At 35.1% G+C, this 20,377-nt stretch overlaps 2 protein-coding genes and 1 non-coding gene across 4 annotated transcripts in view; 2 read left to right on the forward strand and 1 right to left on the reverse strand.

Moving 5' to 3' along the window:
• Positions 1-3,626: 3,626 nt before the first annotated feature.
• On the forward strand, positions 3,627-11,547 carry LOC125051194 (fatty acid-binding protein, muscle-like). Its single transcript, XM_047651398.1, has 4 exons — positions 3,627-3,890; positions 4,531-4,697; positions 10,739-10,852; positions 11,371-11,547. The coding sequence occupies exons 1-4, from the start codon at positions 3,821-3,823 to the stop codon at positions 11,428-11,430; spliced, it is 411 nt and encodes a 136-aa protein (XP_047507354.1). The 5' UTR covers positions 3,627-3,820; the 3' UTR covers positions 11,431-11,547.
• Positions 11,548-15,380: 3,833 nt separating this feature from the next.
• On the reverse strand, positions 15,381-15,499 carry LOC125051444. The gene has a single exon (XR_007117286.1). It is a non-coding gene; the product is annotated as a 5S ribosomal RNA (ribosomal RNA).
• Positions 15,500-18,901: 3,402 nt separating this feature from the next.
• LOC125050897 overlaps positions 18,902-20,377 on the forward strand; it is a 31,324-nt gene continuing 29,848 nt past the window's right edge. For both annotated transcript variants that reach the window (XM_047650965.1, XM_047650966.1), the window contains exon 1: positions 18,902-19,219. In XM_047650965.1, the coding sequence (XP_047506921.1) occupies positions 18,983-19,219 (237 nt within the window). In that variant the 5' untranslated portion in view covers positions 18,902-18,982. The remainder of the gene's footprint in view (positions 19,220-20,377) is intronic.

Below are 20,377 nucleotides of genomic sequence, written 5' to 3' on the forward strand. Positions count from 1 at the left end.
CGTTCCTACTCGTATAGAGAATCTAGTGTCTCCAAACCATTTTTGTGCCATGCCCCAGCTTAGCCTACCTAAAATTCTTGTCTCCCCTTCAAAATTTATATATTAAAAAATTTAATTGTTCGCCTAAGAAATTTAAATGATTGTTTTAGGACGAAATCACTTGGAAATTGTCAACGAAACAATAAGTAAATTTTAAAAACAATGAAAAACTGAAATTCAAATTCGAATTAATATTAATAAAGATTTGTATATATTAATTTAGTGAGATCCTTGCGCTTGATGCTTTCTGCACAGAGATTTTATACAAGGTTCCGATTTGGTTCACTTCAGTCTCAAGTCTCCACGTTGTGTTATATCCACATGATTTCGATTAGCCCCTTAACAAACAAATTGCCCCCTTGTGTTTCTGTTTTATTGCGTTTGTATTGCAAAATAGAATATAAAGTATTTTATGGTTTTGGAATTAAAATGATCTATAATCTATGTTAATCAGATGTTGAATTTTGAAAGCCACTTTGTATGTTGCAACACTAATCCTGTTTTACTTAACACAAAAAAGATTCGAATGCAGAAATGGCCTTCAATTATTTAATTTCTTTTGTGACATGTCATGTCAAATTTGTGTCACCTACAGAATGTGGTTCGAATCCCAACTAATTAATTATAAGTTCTAATTAGAGAGACTTTAAAATAAATAATTAAAATAATAATAATGACTTACTTGACTTGATGTCGTATGACCCCTAGATGGGGGGACAGAGGGCGTCCAGACCCTCCATCGTGTTCATGAGCATTTTACCTTACTCCAATTCCTTCTGGCGCTCTTTTCCTCATCACAGGATACAAGCGCACAGACAGTGATAATGAATAAGAATGTTATTTTCTTTAATATTTTGGAAATAGTCTTTGGAAATAACCTATATTACATATGTGTAACGGTGAACGAATTAATTTAATCGGTGAAGAAAGTTTTATTATTCGTTACAAATAAAAAATACGCGTCAAATTGATATCATCCTTGAGGTTTTTGAAGTTGGTTAAAAGATAAAAATTTTCCTCTTTATTATGACGCACCGTTCTAAGATGTCCTATATGAAACCGTTTTTGCTACTTAAATTCAAGATTTTACTATGAAAGTTGAAACAAAACAACAAAAGTTGTTAGACAACTATAATAAAATTATTAGCAATGTGCAGACTTTTTTAGAACACCGACCACACCACTTCATAAACAACGTAAATCTACATATAAGCTACCCAAAAAACGCAACTTTCGTCGGTTATATATTTAACCACTTTTTAAAACCATATTTTCACTGACGATTCAAAACTTTATATATTCACTAACAAACTTAAACAACAACTTCTCAACCAGTCCTATGCTGAAACAAAAAACATTTGTTCAACAATAGTTTAATTATAAAATGTAAGTGTTATGTAGAAATTATTGTCAAGTACCGGTAACATGTCAATAGGACTGGCTGCCTTCGACACAGGGAATCCTAGCGTGGGGGCTAGTGCACTTTCTTTTTACATAAATATCCTCTTTTCTTTGTATAATAAAGTGTTTTTTACTTACTTATTTATCTGTATTGGTATAGATCAAAGACGAACGTCAGATTCTAAAGTGGAATGACTTAACGTATTACAATATATCACCAGTTCACAATATCTCGTGATATTACGGTTTTTAAATTTTACGGCTATATAAAAATTGTAGCTGAACTAATTGATAATTCAAAGTCAAGGGCTTACCACCATCGGGCAATGAAATAAACATAATATTGCATAATTCAGATTAAAATGTAGATAATGCAATTTCGCTTAGCTTCTGTTTTATACTTTAAAATATTAAGTAGCCTTGCGGTGTCACCCATGCTGTACCAAATAGATGAAAAAGACATACATACAAACAGACACACTTTAGTCATCTCGGGGTATGTTTTGACGACCTTTTGTCATTTCATTTTTTATCAAAATCGGGTCATTCCTAAGAAGTGCTATGGACCTTTGACCGAGAGAAATTATATCCTTTAACTGAGTAATGGGGAAACACGTTTCTGCATTTATTTAATAGACCTTTGTTGTAAAGCCTGTCAACCTGAAAGTATTAATTTTATCAAGAAACCAACCCAGAACCTTCGGGTAGTTAAGAACTAAACCACAGAGGCGGCTTTTAGAGTAGTCTTTAACGATTAATAAACCTTTTTAGGCCTGGGCCTCAGATTTCTGTATCTGTTTCATGATCATTTGTAAAATTTGGTCAAAATGTGTACATAATCCCGTTTGATGATAAAATTCTATATGAAGATAAATAAAGAAAGAAAATAACACGGCTTATAACGTTTGCCTCTAAACTTAACACTGGGATACTTAGGATGTAACAATTTTGAAAAGAAATTACGTTAAAATTAATATAATACTGTGTGAGGCCAAATGAGGTAAGCCCGCTTGCTACGCCAGAAACGCCGATTTTCATTACGTAATTTATAAAAGGTGAAAAAAATTAAACAAAAAAAAGGGTGCGTGTACTTATGTGCGCGCGTAAGAAGTTATTCTTCTTTGGCATAATTAAAAATAGTTTTTGATTGCATGCAAATAATTAATTACAATTAAATAATCAACGATTGGAAAAGGAGTCATTATAGTCAATAAAGCTCAGTTTACATTTGAAAATATTTATTATTATTTTCTAACATTAATTAATATTGATTTAAATATTCAATTTAAATCAATTCTGATTATAATTCAGACGCACATATAAAGTTCGCACTTACATAAAGAAAACAAAATGAACAACACGTGTTGTGTTTTAAATGTAGAAACTCAAAGCCTGTGGATAAATATTATAAATATAAATACACAGTGAACAGAGGCGGCGTGCGTGCCAACATGCGCCACTAACTTCATACTGATAATTTTGTGTAACGGTGCGCGCGCATCGTAAAATTTCACTCTCGTCAATTTTTCATAACGTGCCTAAAGAAGTTTAAAAATAGAAAGAAAAAATGAGAATTTTTGTTGATATAAAAATTTTATAGGAAATAAATAAAAAATGTATTAGTAAGTAGACAACAGTACTTAAATTACAAATCTTTAAACATAATATAACATTTATTACTAAAGAAACAAACACAGAAACACACAAATTATAATAATAATTTATAATCAAAAAAGAAAAATTACAAAAAATATATGGAAAGAAAATAAAGAAATAAGACCGTAAATTTTAAGTGTGTAATGTGTGCGTGCTGTGGTAGTAACTGGCTTTAGCTCATCATTATGCTGTGGAGCTGACCTGTTCCACAGCGCTGGTCATTCTGCTAGAGACCACAAACCACAACTTTACGTTAACTATGTAGTTAAAAAATTTGTGTTCGTCGTTTATAATGGTTCAAATCGTAACAGATGTAATGTTAGAAATTGTTGCTATCTTCTACAAGTTGCGTCTAAATAATACCGGCTATTTAGGCCTGCCTTGTGATTCTGTAACTCACAAAGCCCACGCGACCGCCGCTGTGAAAACCGCTGTGTGGGTTCGAAAAGTGAGTTACAGAATCGCAAGGCTGAGCCTTAGATTTGTGTATCTTATTCGTGATCATTTTTTATTGTAACTAAAAGAAAATGGTTCTATCCTTTGAAAATAATATTTAAGCCTGTTTATAAAGGTATTTTGCGTAATGTCGACAAACAAGTGAAGGAAAATAATATTGCGAAGTCATGGCGCGTAGCATGACGAAGCATTTTAATATCTTATCAAACGGGTACAGTTGGTATGTTTTCCACTTTGAGTACATACAGTGCAGTGAGATATATCTAGGATGTCGTTTTTGGGAAAGAAATTTAGGCGATCACATTGTGAAAATATAAACGAGTTGGTGAAAGCTGCCAGTGAGTATATATATTTAATAATGCTAAATAGAAATATTGTCTTTGATTGACATAACCTTTACACATTTAATGAAAAAACTGTTTTTAACGGATTAAAGTTATGTATTATTATAAATTTACAATTATTTTACATAATTTTAAATTTATAATAATACATAACTTTAATCCGTTAAAAACAGTTTTTTCGCTAAATGGAAATGCAAATATTTTTCTTATGTATTTAAAAATTATTTTGATTATTTACATCTACTATAGGTTGTAGTTTTTTGATGGATAAAGTCCCAATATTCTAAATTTTTCCTAATTTAAAAGATTTCTGTAATATACGGGATATAAGTACTGAAGATGCTAACGTTATGTATTTTTTAATTCGGACCATTGTTTATACACTGTTAATATTGAATTGGGCTCAAGAGTCAATGACATTGTGTACTTTATACATAATTATGAATCCAAACAATTGTGTTCAAAAACATTTTCTTGTTTAATTTTAAGAACCATTATTTTGGCAAGTTTCAATAACAAGATGAATATTTTCTCAACGTAATATGAGAAAAATATTAGCTATTTATTTATCGTTTATAATTGACACAATGCGTCATAAAAATCCCATATTAAATGTAATACAGCGTCATTTCAGACACTCATGACGTCATACAAGCGTTCAAGGCTTTTGCGCCGACAATCTGCTTTACCAGGGTAGATAAGAACACCTTTTATATAGACCTACAAGTGGCCAGCAAGCACGTAGGGCACACCTTCAAGCTTGGTGAGGAACAGGAGATGGAGAGAAAAGATGGATCTAAGGTGAATAGAATATATATATTACATTATTATTATATATTTATACTAATATAAAATGTAACCAAATCTGATATAATTTATCTTGCGTTAAAATTTTATTGGCAAAAACTATGCATTTGCCATTTTGCAAGGCAATAATGAATGAATTTATATTTATCTATGTTAGTTAAACTTTGTAACAATGATTAACTATGTAATGCTTTTTATACGCATAGGCTGCAATAATTTCGCTTTTTATTGAATTGACTGGCTAATAAAAATCAGTAAATAATATAGCAGACCAATTTTTAATAAAAAATATTATACAATTACCAGAAAACCACTAATATTCTCTAAGTACATTAAGAGTCAACACAACTATATCTATTAATTCCTTTATAAGTTTTAGTAGGTACTATCAAAAATAATGACAATTATTTTGAGTGTCCTTGGTTTTGATAAAACTGTTACATCACAGTGATCTATTGAATTTCGGTGGGTCCAACATTATCGCTTTATATATGTATTTTATGATACATAAGCATTAATTCAGACAACAATTTATCAAACTTGACACTGCGGTGCTGAAAGACCGTTTCAATACACCCAATCCCTAAATAGGGCGCTCAGCCCTGCGATTCTGTAACTCACTTTTCGAACTCACACAGCGGTTTTCGCATCGGCGGTCGCTTTCAAATCAGTCGTGAAGCAGTCATTTTATGATTTGGCATTCTGATAAACAATAAACTACAAGCTCCCACCTTTTCAGAATGCCATGCTATAACCTCCTCGTACTCCAAAATAACGGAAACCATTGTTAACCGCTAGCTCCTCTGGTGTCGAGAAGGGCAACCAGCTGATTAGCGATTATCAGTACATGGTCGATCTGCCGGAGACCTTCTTGTATACACATAGAGGGGCAGAGGCAATTGAGTCCAATAGCTAGGAGTTAGTTTGTAGCAAAAGCATTTGTTGTTGTTGAAAAATCAAACGTCGTTCAGTTTCACGGTCATTTGGAGGGAAACTGTTGTCACCGCGGGAGTGCCCCAGTACTAGGGAGGTAGCTTCCACGTGACCGTATTCAACTAAGAGCTGTTCGAATCGTCGACGACCAATCCCTTTTCGAGCGGCTTGTTCCCTTTGCGTTGCGTGTGGTATCTCTCTGCGTCTTCTACCGTAGTTACCAAAGAGAGTGTTCAGAGGAGTTGTCCGGATTAATACCTGCCTATCTACCTACCTTTATGGTAGTTTTTGCTGCTCGGCACCACTATGTGGCTCTTCCACTAGTGAATTTCCGATTAACCAATTCGACTTCTTTCATCAAGAAAAGAGCGTACCAATTCTTAAACGACCACCAACCCACTTGCGAGCCCTCTAACATTGAGAATGTCCATGGGCGGCTGTTTCAATTAACATCAGTTGAGCCTCTTGCCCGTATCTATAGCCTTTGGACAGCCTTTTACAGCCTTTAGTAGGGTACCAATATATTAGTCTACTTGTCTACTTCTTCAATTGTGTGGTCTGTATTTGTATATTTTATTACCAGTGGCGTCTAAGATTACATAAATTTACATACTTTTGCCAAACATATTGAATGACTTTTGTGACATCTAAAAACTTGAATTCGCTTAATAATAAAAGCCGTAATCTTTAATTTCAAATAGCCATCTCAAGTTCAAGGTTGAGTTTTTGTATCACGGTCACACGGCTGCGACCTCAGGATATTGAGAGAATTACATCGAAATCTTTATTGTCGTTAAATAATACCAGCGACTGGGATGCGGTTTTTTTTGCGTTCTATCCTTAGGAATCGAAATCTGCAGCATTGGAGAAAAGGCCCAGATTTCTTAAAAGGCCGGCAACGCTCTGGCATTGATAGATCTCCACTTAACATTAAGTGAGCCTCCTGCCCGTCTGCCCCCTGTTCTATAAAATATTGTGCGTAAAGGTTCAACAATTATTTGAATTTGAAGAATTTCATACGGCAACAAAATTTTTGTCTTTTTGTTTGACATGCGACTGAGTGGATAAAATCTTCTGTAATTTGGCAAGAATTTGTTGTATATTGAACATTTCGTTTCGTATTTTACGTCATTGTTTCATCATAATTGACAATTCCATGATAGGCGTCTGAAATGTCATCATGATTGTCATCAATAAAATAAAACGAAGCTATTATTCTCTAACCGTTGGTTACAAACAAAATATTTAGTAACACATTAGTAATAAAAACAATTGAATACTGTTTTAGCAATTATTTTTATTGTCAAGTGATCCTCTGACAAAAGCCCATTGAGCCCATTCTGCTCTGTCCTGGACTTGTCTGCTCCATCTCTTCAGTTCTTTTTACTTGACATCCCCTTGTCCTGAGATTCTGAAACATCTTTTGTCTCTCTTTTTTGATGATCATGATTGCCATACACTTATATATGATGCAGTGATAATGAACCCGCATATTCAGAGCTGCCGTGCGATTCTGTTAATCCGTGAGTTCAAATCGCACTAACAACGCTCCCTTCGTCACTCACGTAATTTTTGGAATCTCATGGTATTCTGTTAAGCAATTTCACATTACGTCTTGACAAGCGGAGGGAGCTTCTAGTTTATTGTTTATGAGAATGCCAAATCGTAAAATGACTGCTTCACGACTGAGCGCGACCGCCATTGTGAAAACCGCTGTGAGAGTTCGAAAAGTGAGTTACAGAATCTCAAGGCTGTTAGCTTCCTGTAGCTGATATTTTCCACAGTCTTAGATAAAATTGCAATATTAATATTAGGAATAAATATTTAAGTGAACGATTGGAGAGCATTTGGAGCACGGCAGTTATTAAGGTTAAACATACATTGACTAGCACAAGTTAAAGAACTTGACTTTCTCATTACATAATCTAATTAATTGATTAAATAATGTGCTTAATAGTCATACATTCGTTCGCCCTTTTATTTTTAGATGACATATGTTTTGATTAATTAAGATAAAGCGAGTTATTTTTACATGTAAAAGTTTTATTTACATTATGTAATGTAAATAGATAGCAAAGATTGAGAGTCGACCACATTCTAATTCGTATCACAAATCTCAATCGCGTCTTGAGCTGTGATATATGTCAAACTTCATACGGAATAAATCTTGAGCTTCTGCATCGAATTAAGTTTGATTGGCGTTCTAGAATACTGACCGATTTAGGAACGAGACGGCAACGAACCATAGATTGACGTATGTACGTACGGGACACACTTAGCTGAATTCCCCCGTCGAAGCGGTAGGATTTTGACATACTTACCTTACCCTGTTAATCTTAAAGAAACGTATTATCGTAATAATATAACACGCTGGTCGTATTTGGAACTTATATGAAATAGGCTCGTTCGTTCGTAGATTATACAAATTGTATGAACCAGCTGCGGCGGTATCACTTAACATCAGATGAGCCTCTTGCGATACAGTCAAGCGGACAAATACAGAATTATCGTGTTTATATATGAATAGATACATGTTATGAGAATATATAACGAAAGTTGAAACGATAGCGCGTTTCGTAAATATCTACAATGACGTATTGAATATATATTTTAAAAAAAATTCCATATTCGAAAATCGAAATCGATGACAGCGCTAATAAGTATTTTGTACCGTATAAAGACCTTGTATAAATAACTGGGGTTGCCATAACGAAATTAATAAAGACGTTGTACACAATGCGACAATAAAATTAAACAGATGTTTCGACAACTTATTAGCAGGATTAATAATTACATTGTAAGTATAGGATTTTTTATTGACGTGACAACGTCTTATAATTCGATGGAGCCGGCTGCAGGCACAAAAAACATGACGCATGCGGCGTTACCTGGCTCTGAGACGTTTCATAGGCTTGAAGTGCAAGCGAGAGCGCGGAACGAGCGACAAAGAGGCACAATCAGCCTCTGCGTTCGACATCTTTATTGTATATAAAGTATATATCGATTATATTGTAATCGATCAATTCAATTATGATTTCCATTTACATCCATACAAAATATCTATCAAACAAATAAAATTAAAATTTTCTTTTAAAAAATGCAACCATTCCATCAGTATTTTCTTATGACGTTGGTACGTTCAACTATCGTCAGTAACCGACTTTACAGACAACCGATTTTATATTTACTTAAAAACGTACCAAAATGAGAATGGACAACAATTGATTATTTATTGAGGCTTACGTTTCCGATCTATTAACCCTAGTGACCAATAAAGATAACCTCTGTTTACGAATGAGATTTAGCTAAAAATTTACACACTTGATATTATCATTTATTTGCGCTATTTTGGCCGGCAAATAAGTTGGCCCTCGTCACGAAATGTGAAGGGGTAACTTTTTGATTCTACCAAAAGTAATTTTTTATTGGATTTTACGTGTAAGGAAAAGTAAACAAAGTTTTTCAAAAAATAATCATATAATAAAACGTGTATTTAATCCCTGCATTAAATACCATTCTTACAATGATTTATTTTGAATTTAAAATTTCCGAAGGGGTTATACTGTAGTATATTTTATTCCCTTATGTAACTTCTAATAACTACCGAGCTAACATAATAAACCGTTTTTGTTGGTCAAAAGTATTTTGTAATTTCGCTGTACAATTTTGCCGCCAAGTGTACCTGCACACTGACAGTCATTGCAATTTAAACATTATATTCACCAATTAATTTTGAATTTTCTCGTAAAGAATACCTGTGTACTTATTTCATAATATGTATTATGTAACAAGTCTTATAAAGATGTCTTATTAAATATTATTTACCTCTTAACAATATACGTTATAAAATACATTACGACAATCGTCTATCCTTATCTCACAATGGTCACGTTTAATTGCCATAGATTAAAAAAGACTTCTTAAGGTGGGAACTGACCAACGTTACGAGGTGTAATGTAACATGTAATGTAATGTTACACAGCGAGCATTCGTGCAATCAGTACGTCGTGTTACGGGGAAACCAGCGAGCAACGAGCCGCTCGTTGCTCGCTTTGAGTGCTCTACCCGGCTGTCGGTTTTTTGGCGAATCCTTTGACTGTTACGCGGTTCAGTAATTACGCGTCGCACGTCGCGAGTGATCATGATTATGATCTTCTATAAATTGTGTCTTTTTTAAGTACTTTTGGTCCAATTAAATTCAACAGTTCTTCAAAATCGAGACCTGCGTACAAAGTTTTTATACTGTCCAGTAATCATTTGGTTTTTAATATTGCAATCAATAACAAACCACCTCATACGCCTGTGTTTTTAAATAAGTTTTATGTCCAGTAACATTTTTTCTTCTTCTTAATTTGGATGAAACAATAATTAAATAGAATGAAAGATATCAACATTATCACTATCACATCTCGTGAACACTGGCGGCGAAAATGGAGCACAGAGTTTTGACGAGCATGTTACGCCGATTTTAAAACACAGCGTAACATGCTCGATGCGTAACACGCTCGATGCGAATGCTACATTACACCACGTAACTTTGGTCAGTTCCCACCTTTTGACTATATCATTGATCTGTCTTAAAAAACTCGTGTTGCGGATCGAAAATACTACGTAGAGATTACCACAAGACTGTCAACTATCATTTACAACCAGGTGCTTAGCTAATTTGGCCATATTCCCAGGAGAGAACCGTATCGACAAATTGGCAATGGTAGGAGGGATTTCAGAAGTCAGGGTCAATCGCCTACCCGTTGGTCTGATCAAATTAAGACAATTATGGCCAACATCCATGTTGCCCCGAGACAAGCATAGGATAGAGCGGTGTTCTTCCACATCGCAAGTCGACCCTTTCAACACAGGCACGACTGTCAGTAATGATACGAAGAAGTCTTTAATAAGTTTTCAGTGTCCAAGTAAATGACTACCATTTTACAAACGATGTTTAATTATCAAAATTATTTAACATTTATTAGTGATAATTACGCCCTTAAATCCTTAAATCCTCCAACAGTGTCTTAAAATATGCGATGAAATATACCCCTAATTACTATATTTTCTTTGATTTCGTCTCTTTTATTGAAAAAAATCTGTTTTATACTTAGGTAAGGATGACGTACACTATAGAAGGCGATAACGTTTTGCACCAGATGATAAAGTTGCCAGATGGAAAAACCGCGCACTTCCGGCGGGAATTCACAGATACAGACTGTACCATGGTAAGTTAATTTTGTTATAAAAAATAAACTTTAAAAACTTGACAAATGAATTAGAAATATTATTTAATGTTTCAGTAAGCATGGTTCAAACAAACTAATGATTTTTATGAAACTTGGACTGTTTCCTATTTATAATTTATAAATATAATATTGTAAATAAAAGGATCTCATTATGTCTTTTAGTATCCTAGTAATTTGTGTGTACATACATACATTGCTCGTATTTGAAGTAACCTTTCAAAAACAACTTGTCCTTGGCTACTCAAAATAAGCCGAAAATATGCCAATCATAATGTCGTGCCACTACTACCAATTAATGAGGACCTACGCGAGCACTTGGAGCGAGCAAGTGCTTGCGTAGGTCCTCCACGACAGCTTGTATTAGACCTTATTAATGGTTAATAAAAAAGTTTATATACAAACAAATATGTGAAATATATTTTCAAAACTTGAACTTAAACGGAAATGCAATAATTAATTCTTACTTTCGTATGACTAAAAATTTCAATTTATTTCAGACCATCAGTTTGGAAGGATCAGAAGTCAAGGGAATAATTTGGTTCGACAACGTTTCTTAAAATATTAATGCTTATTAGTATGGTTAAAACGTTTTTGGCCGTTGTGCCGTTGAGATTACTATTACATCGCCTAAAAGATTTAATTTTAAGACAACATTGATTAAATTTTAAACGGAACTTTGTTTTGTTAAATTTCTAACAGGGACAGCCTCGGCACTCTGTATCTTCCAATAACGACTACAATTCTCGCTTCGAATTTGATATCACCGTTACGGTTATTGAGGTATATGTATGTGATACAAACACGTTGCGTAATCGTAATTGTGGTTATAGAGTAAAGCTTAGGTTTTCTAGAAAAGCGGTGCCGTTATCTAACGGCCGTAATGTAACGTTGGGTGACGTCACCCATACGTTGTCTATAAAATATAACATCGGAGTAGGTTTTCTAGAGAACGTAGAGCGTCAAATAGTGGTGCTGTCATTTGCATGACGGCCGTCATAGCGGGGATAAACATTAGTTCAACGTTTTTCGCGTGTAGCGGTGCCCATATTTAATTAATACAATGAGTGGAAACATGACTTGGATGAGCGAAAATGATTGTTTTTTTTTTGCATTATGTTAAAAACTAAAGACGGCTGTTGTAAACAACCGTAAATTGACGGCCGTTAGTTAACGGCACCGCTTTTCTAGGAAACCTAAGCTTAACAGTACAGTTCTGTATTCCAAAAATGATAACGATCTCAATGTTTATTGACAGAACCCATCAATCATTAAACTAGTGCTCTCTATTATAATATTTGATTGAAAATGGAATCAAATATTCACACATTTATTGAAACAGCGGGCGCCCTCGAGAGCCTGCGAGTAACCTGCAATAGAACTACATTGAAATTGCATAAAATAATTATTTCTATCGCTAGTGGAAGTTGCAGAATACCAGTGCTAATTTAGGGCAATGTATGTAAACTGATTTCAACTAGAAGTTACTCTGTAGTTATTGCTGGGTAAAATTGTTACGCAATGGAATTTGCAAAATGTGTGTGTTCGTTATTCGAACGCACTTTGATTGCACCGAGCATTGTAATCAAAGCAGTCTGAATAAATTAAAAATAAAAACTTCAATTCTAACTTCACCCAGTACTGACTTTGGTAATCGACCAAACGCTGCAATGTATGAACCAGTGTGCAAATGAATAAGAGGAATTTCCCGATGACAAAACAATTGTATCAGAATAATATTTATATAAAGATCATTAATCTATATTTGTTAAACGGTTAGTAACAAAGGTACCTACTGTGTTAGTATTAGTAAAAAAAAAGTATGGTGGAGCATTGACCAACGCTTAAATCTGCTGTTTTTTTGTGATCAAACAGTGAACACATTAATGCTACACGAGGCATCAAGACCCTTTCATTAAGGGAGCGTATTCATTGTCTTCTGGGTAAAAGCTCATAGACAGTAGATACGAATTAACAGGCAAAGGCTGGCACTTTGTCTTCAATAAAATATCATAAATATCTGCAATATAGCATATACAATATTCTTAATCTACGTCGTTATAATAATTAAACAAATTCAAAAAGTTTGGCCCCTGTGGGAAGAATATTCTTAATGCGATAACTTTTTAAGTTTCTTAAGCGATACGTATTCGTTGAGCGAGGAAAGCACCAGCCCTGCGATTCTGTAACTCACTTCACGAACTCACACAGCGGTTTTTGCATCGGCGGTCGCTCTCAAATCAGTCGTGAAGCAGTCATTTTATGATTTTGCATTCTGATAAACAATAAACTACAAGCTCCCACCTTTTCAGAATGCCAAATCATAAAATGACTGCTTCACGACTGATTTGAGAGCGACCGCCGATGCGAAAACCGCTGTGTGAGTTCGTGAAGTGAGTTACAGAATCGCAGGGCTGCTCAGTGGTCACCGATACAAATGTCTGAAATTAATTGTAATTGTAATTAATAAACTATGAGCGGGTCCGCTATTCGGGATTACAAAGCCTTGAAGATGTTTAAAATAAATAATTTGTTGTTTTATTTATAAGAAAATCTGTAATAGAATTAATTGTATAAACTGACTGCATTGTATTAACCTTGTAAATAAAATTAGTTTTAAGAATAATTGTTAAAAATATGTAAATATCGAAAGGCTGGTAATAAATTTTATAAAATAGATTGAGTTTCAATACTTTTCCTTATAAAATTGTTATCAACTACGACGAACATGTACTTTCTAAACAAAAATATTTTGTAGATTTAAACGATAAGGGTAAAGCAGGAAAAATATACAAAAACACAAATATACGATAATATTTTACTACAATTAGATAACAATGTTTCATATGGTCTATTTCTAGTCAATTTCTTTGCACTTCAAAATTTTTCGGAATTATAATTTGAAGTAAATAAAACAATACCACTATTCATCTCTGCTTTATTTATTTCGTAAATCTACAGCTAATATAAATTATATGCAACAATAAATAATTATTGTAAACATTTTTATTTTGTTCTATTTTACTTATGTAGAAAGATTAACAGCTTATAACTTACTTACTAAAATATAAAGTTCTTTTTACGCCATTAAACAAATCTTTATAATTAAATGGATTGGTAACAGAAACATCATTTTAATCCAACTATCTCTGATATCATTTTAATCAACTATATCAATGAAAGCAATACTAAACTAAAAAAAACTTGAGAGGTGTCAAGGGACACCCGGATGGAACGAAGTTCCTTTCGATTAATTTATATGTTGATTATCATAACAGTATGATAGATTTTCTCGGCACCAATCTTATATTTCATCGTACTCCATTAAAGTTTTAAGAGACCAGCCCTGCGATTCTGAAACTCACTTCACGAACTCACACAGCGGTTTTCGCATCGGCGGTCGCTCTCAAATCAGTCGTGAAGCAGTCATTTTATGATTTGGCATTCTGAAAAGGTGGAAGCTTGTACTTTATTGTTTATCAGAATGCCAAATCATAAAATGACTGCTTCACGACTGATTTGAGAGCGACCGCCGATGCGAAAACCGCTGTGTGAGTTCGTGAAGTGAGTTACAGAATCGCAGGGCAGCCTTGCTATTCTGTAACTCACTTTTCGAACTCGCACAGCGGAATAGCTTAAGGAGGGAACTTGTAGTTTATTGTTTATCAGAATGCCAAATCGTAAAATGACTGCTTCATGACTGATTTGAGCGCGACCACCGCTGCGAAAACCGCTGTGCGAGTTTGAAATGTTAGTTACAGAATCGCAAGGCAGGAGTCTAAAAGAGGAAGAAGTCGTTGTGCTACGCAGCGATTTAAATATTAAATAACGTAAATATAAATTAAGTGGCACAAAATAAGCATACGAAATGTATTTCGTGGTTCAGATGTTTTAATTCAGTCTCATCTGGTTCATCTCCTTGTATAAGCTGTTCTCGTTGTGATATTAGTTCACTAATTTTTGAATTCGCATAATTTTCCTGAAACATTATTTTTTTATTTATTATAATGAATATTTTTTAAAGGTATTGTATTTTGTGTAGCGGCGAAGACAAAGAGAAGTAGGCCGAGGGGCAAGTGGAATGCGGCGTAAAAATAATGGAAACACCACTCACCTAAAGTCCTCCGTCTCTTCACCCGTCTCCGTGGGAGAAGACCACAAATAAAACTATAAGCACAATCAGCGGAAGAAGCGTAAGCGCAAACGAAAGCACACGCGTGAGCTCGCGGCGGCGGGTGAATCTTCTCTGCGGCGCGGGAGCATGTAGAATGCGGTCCCCTCCTTCTACACTTTAATACCGCAAAAGAGAAAGAGTGGTGTTTAGGAAATGGGTGCGGTAAGGATGGAGAATGTGATCAGAGAGGACTAAAGGTAACTGGATGGCGTGAACATTTTGCAAGGAAACTAGGGACCCCGCAATTATTATTGTACAGGGATTCTGGTTTACTACGACTAATTTAGTTAAGTGATTTCAAAAATAATTTTCATTTCTTATCGCTACGAAAAAAAAAGCCAACATCACGAGGTGTTCCCAGGCGGTCACCCATCCAAGTACTGACCTCGGCCGACGTTGCTTAACTTAGGTGATCGGACGAGAACCGGTGTATTCAACGTGGTATGGACGTTGGCGATAGCTATAGCGAAAATATAAAATAGAACAACTATAGCAAAAAGTGTCATCACAACTTTTGGTCTTAATTTATTCCGTCTAGCCCCCTTTCGCAACGCGCGATAAGGAACTTCGTTCCAATTAGTTGACGTACACTTAGGGTAGTGTTACTTATACACTTACAAAAACTTATGATACACTATTTATTCAACTGAAGAACTCAGATGTCAGAGCTCTCCTTGTCGACACCACACTTGAGGCGAATAGGTCAATAACAACAATTAAATTGTTAAACTTACCTGCCGCCCTAACCATAAATTTTCCCTCTGTATTTGGTGTTGCTTTAGGTGTATATAATAGGTGCATATTTATACATGGAACATACCTTAGTTAGTAACTCAGGACAGGACATAAAGCTAAAGAAAAACCATAAATTCCTTTCAGAAGAACGCGTTTTGATCTCACATATATCCAGGTTGCGCCTTCTGATTAACGAGGGCTGGATTCTCCTCTCACTTTTAAATCAATTTTCCTCTGGTTTTTATAGTTTTCTTTTCTCTTTGTGATTATGATTGTCTATGAGTGCTGGTCACATTGAATCTTGTTTTGTTCTCTAGGTACAAGTGCACCAATGGAAAACTTTTTTTATACAATTACTTTTTTTATTTCCAACACACAAATATTACAGTGTTTACAATATTCTGAGCAGTGTTGGCCTAGTAGCTTCAGCGTGCGACTCTCATCCTTGAGGTCGTAGGATCGATCCCCGGCTGTGCACCAATGGACTTTCTTTCTATGTGCGCATTTAACATCCGCTCGAACGGTGAAGGAGAACATCGTGTGTAAACCGGCTTACCTTAGACCCAAAAAGTCGACGGCACAGGACACTGATCACCTGCTTGCCTATTAGTTAAACAAATGATCATGAAACAGATACACAAATCTGAGGCCTAGACCTAAAAAGGTTGTAGCGCCACAGATTTTTTGTATTACAATATTCTTAACCCGCTTACTATCCGGTCCCTGTGGCAGTGTATCTTTAATGCAGCATTTCCTTGCTGTATGGCGATACATTTTCGTTGAGCGAGGAAAGCTCTAGCTCTGGGGTCACCGGTACTATCTTCCAGGCGATATCTACCTACTCATTATTAATTTAAATAAATCTAATTATTTTTACTCTAGAATCTAAATTGGAAAATTGTGATTTAATTATAACCGGAAGATATTTTAATAACGTAATTGGAGTCGAGTGTGACTTACACTGCAAGTCAATATGACTTGACTATACACACTGCGCATAGACAAATTTTATCTTTTACAAATAAAATTAAATGCCTTATAAACGTAAAAATTAAAAAACAATTGACGATACAACTCTTAACTAACGTGGCGATTACAGTTGTACTTTATAGCATAGCATTTAAATATCTTAGCTATCTTTACAAGATGGCGGCCGAGGGGCCTGGCTAATAACAATACAAATAATTTATTTAATTATTTCCAAAAGCTTGCCAACACTCGGCACATTCATACATACCAAACACGAAAAAAAAATACACAGAATCATAAATTTAAAAACTAAAGGAAAATTGATTACCACGTGAGGGAAACAACTATGGATATCCAGAACTAGCTCGTTTTTCCGAATGCTCATTCTGGATATATCGGTTAGTTTTTCCCAAAACGCGTTCTTCTGAATCGAGGAACAAATGGGATAATGAGATGGCGGGGATAACAATATGATTATTAATAATTATACCCGAACACTTTTGTATTAATTCCCTATTTGTGAAAGTTATTAATTACTATCTACTATTTGTTAACTTTACGTACGGGTAGTAAATTAATATCAATATAATAATTAATATGATTAATTTATGTATAGCAATAGATAATACTAAAACATGATTTAGATTAATAAACCTAACATATGCTTCCCCTTAGAAATTATGGATAAATTATCTCCAGCATCGAATCCATAAAAACCAATTCATTGTAATAATGTCATTATTAATATTATTCGTAAAATGAGCCTGCGCAGTGGGTCAAGCAGGCAACTGATGATTCATTTCAATGATAAATATTAAATTCCGGATCTTATTCACAACTTGATCCTATAATCGAGTGATATATTAAGTAAACGATAGCGGTGCGTTTGCGCAGTCAATAGAACAAACGATCAATTTGTTTAGATCTATAGATTTATCTAATAAGGAAATTTTAAATTTTGTTACTTTCCCAAAACTTTTCGTTACGTATACAATTATTTTTGAAACTCCGATTTGCCAATATTCTCATTAACATGGTATTTTATTTTAATTATTTAAATAAATAATAATACAATTTCAAGATAATTATTTTACTTGATTTGGGTCCTTCAAGAAAAGAGCGTACCAATTCTTAAAAGGCCGGCAATGCAATTGGGAGCCTTCTGGCAACGTGAGTGTCCATGGGCGGCGGTATCGCTTAACAGGTGAGCCTCCTGCCCGTTTGCCTCCTATTTCATAAAAAAACCAAATTAGTATAAAACTGTTTTATATAAAGCACTCATTCTTCAAAGAGTATGTCTACGCATTTTGTCTGTGTTTGTGTAGACTGTAGCACAACACAGAGTTTTGTCTTTGTATTAATAAATTTAGGGATATTTAATTTTGTTCATGTTCGTACTCGAACATTGAGATACCTATATGAATAAATGTCTTGATAGATTTGATTCAGCGGAGTAAATTTATTTGTATGTATAGAAAGACACGGCAGAGGACTGACGGACTGTTGCCTGACTTTTATTTCTCATCGTTAAGGCAGCGACCGACTTACTTTGCAAATCCGACAATGAAAAGTATTTTTAATTTACACTTTAATATATAGCCTACCACACTCACATCTACGTGGCTTCCTTTGATAAAAAAATTAGTTCAGTCTCTCTCTATTTGGTGACTTGAAAACATGCTTCTTGATTAAAAAATTCGTCATGAAATACAAGACATATTCTAAATAGGTACAGGAATCATCACATATATTAATAAAAATTTTGCAACGCGATAAATTTTGTACCACAATTAACACACACAAAAGAAATCATCTCTGTTGTGTAATCGTATGCATTTCTTTAAGACTGAAGTTATTCTTAATAATACGTTGTATAACGTGACATGTATATCACTCGTTAACTTCAAGTAAGTACACACAGTTGTACACTGTAAGCACCTTTCATAGTACTCGCGAATTTCGCAAACCTAATTGATTTTCAGAGTAAAATTCACAAAATGTCGTGACGAGATTTATTACGCCCGAAGAAATGTCCAAAAAGGAAGTCCTTGCGACACGTAAGTGACATGAAAGCTCTGGTTCGCGCGACCTTCGAGGCGGCGCGAGGGCGGGGCGCCTATGAGTGCAGCCTGACACCGTCGTCCAGCCACTCGTTCTTCGGTCCTCAAACAACCAACTCGCTTCCAAAATCTTTTATTCTTCTCGCGGCGGTATGACAGATTGATTTTTTAATTATGTGGCTTTGGGTTTTGTTCGGTCTCGGCGCGGTGCTATCGGCTGAGGCCGCCGGCGCGGGCGCCGCCCGTCTCGTCTGCTATGTGGAGACCGCGCGTACCCTCGACTTTACGGAATGCACCCATCTCATTTATACGGGATCAGCTCGGGGAGAGAAACTTGACGGGATACTGAAAGACTACAGGAAACACAACCCCAAGTTGAAGATTATTCTACGAGTTACCGAGGACGACAAGGTAAGATAATAAAAGATCGTTATAAGTGATAAAACCTACCCCGACCTATATTTAATGTATAGGGCGTTATTCTGAACCGTTTAGGCCTTTGAGATACGAGCCAGAGTAGTTGAACAAACAGTAGTTCATTAATATTTAATGGTTACTTAAGTAAATAAAAGGATTAAATAAGTAAGAAAATGTAAGTAAAGTAACATAATGTCCACTTATGACTCGTCAGTAAAGAAATACATATTAATGCTTCTAATTTTACATTTACAATTACTGTCCGACGCCCCTCTAAAATCTTACACGAGGCATTGTTTCAGAGCATAGTTGTACCTTTCTATATAATTATATATACAATTAAATTTATATGTATTTAATTATTATTATCAGACATAATTTTGGAGGAGTTGAACCTTTGCGTGACGACCGTACCGTTACGATTTAGACATGTTGAGGTAGGTTTAAATTGACCCAAGAAAGAACAGTAGAGTATTACACATACTTTGAATAATTTAAAATTTTTGTTGGAACCTATTACACTGATTTTAAATGAGCATTCGCCTGTCTATCAAAAGGACTCCTAATAGCCTATCGATCACGATGATCTGGGGCCTAGAAGCTAAGCAGCATGGGAGTGCCTTCCTAAAAAAGGACTTTATTTACATAAACTAGTTCTCCCGCCGAGCCCGGGCGACAAAGACTCCGGAAATATTCTCACGATATTTATGGGCGAATCGGAGCCCACTAGCAGGCGGGACCTGCTTCACCTCTTGTGCTTTTCATCTTACTGACATATATGACAATTCTGTGGAAGAATTTTTCCAGCAGCGATCTGTGCTCGACATGTTGTCGGAGTAGCCCATTCCGGGATACCCTCTCACCAGCCTTGAGCTCCAGATCTTACCTGGCTGTTTCGAAAGTCGAACAGTCAGCAAGTAAATGAACCACCGCTTGGTCTGTTCTTATGTCACAGTCGTACGCGGGGTGTGTCTTCAGATTCAATTGTGTCCAGAAGTCTTCTGGCCAGTCAGAATCTGCGCCATATGGGGTGCGAAGCGCCTTGACTTGACAGACTGACTGGTGACTTTATGATAAAAGTCTTTGTGTGTAGGGCTGATATAGTTTATTATAAATATTGTTAGAAGAAAAGCTTATTTTAACTAAGTGGAT

This window comes from Pieris napi, chromosome 7 (genome assembly GCF_905475465.1).
Source record: "Pieris napi chromosome 7, ilPieNapi1.2, whole genome shotgun sequence".
NCBI lineage: Eukaryota > Metazoa > Arthropoda > Insecta > Lepidoptera > Pieridae > Pieris > Pieris napi.

Bases quoted from the DNA above. Each gene is read 5' to 3' on its own strand.
- LOC125051194 (XM_047651398.1), top strand. From the start codon at position 3,821: ATGTCGTTTTTGGGAAAGAAATTTAGGCGATCACATTGTGAAAATATA. The intron at 3,891-4,530 runs GTGAGTATATAT...GCGTCATTTCAG, and splicing joins CGAGTTGGTGAAAGCTGCCA to ACACTCATGACGTCATACAA. The intron at 4,698-10,738 runs GTGAATAGAATA...TTTTATACTTAG, and splicing joins AGAGAAAAGATGGATCTAAG to GTAAGGATGACGTACACTAT.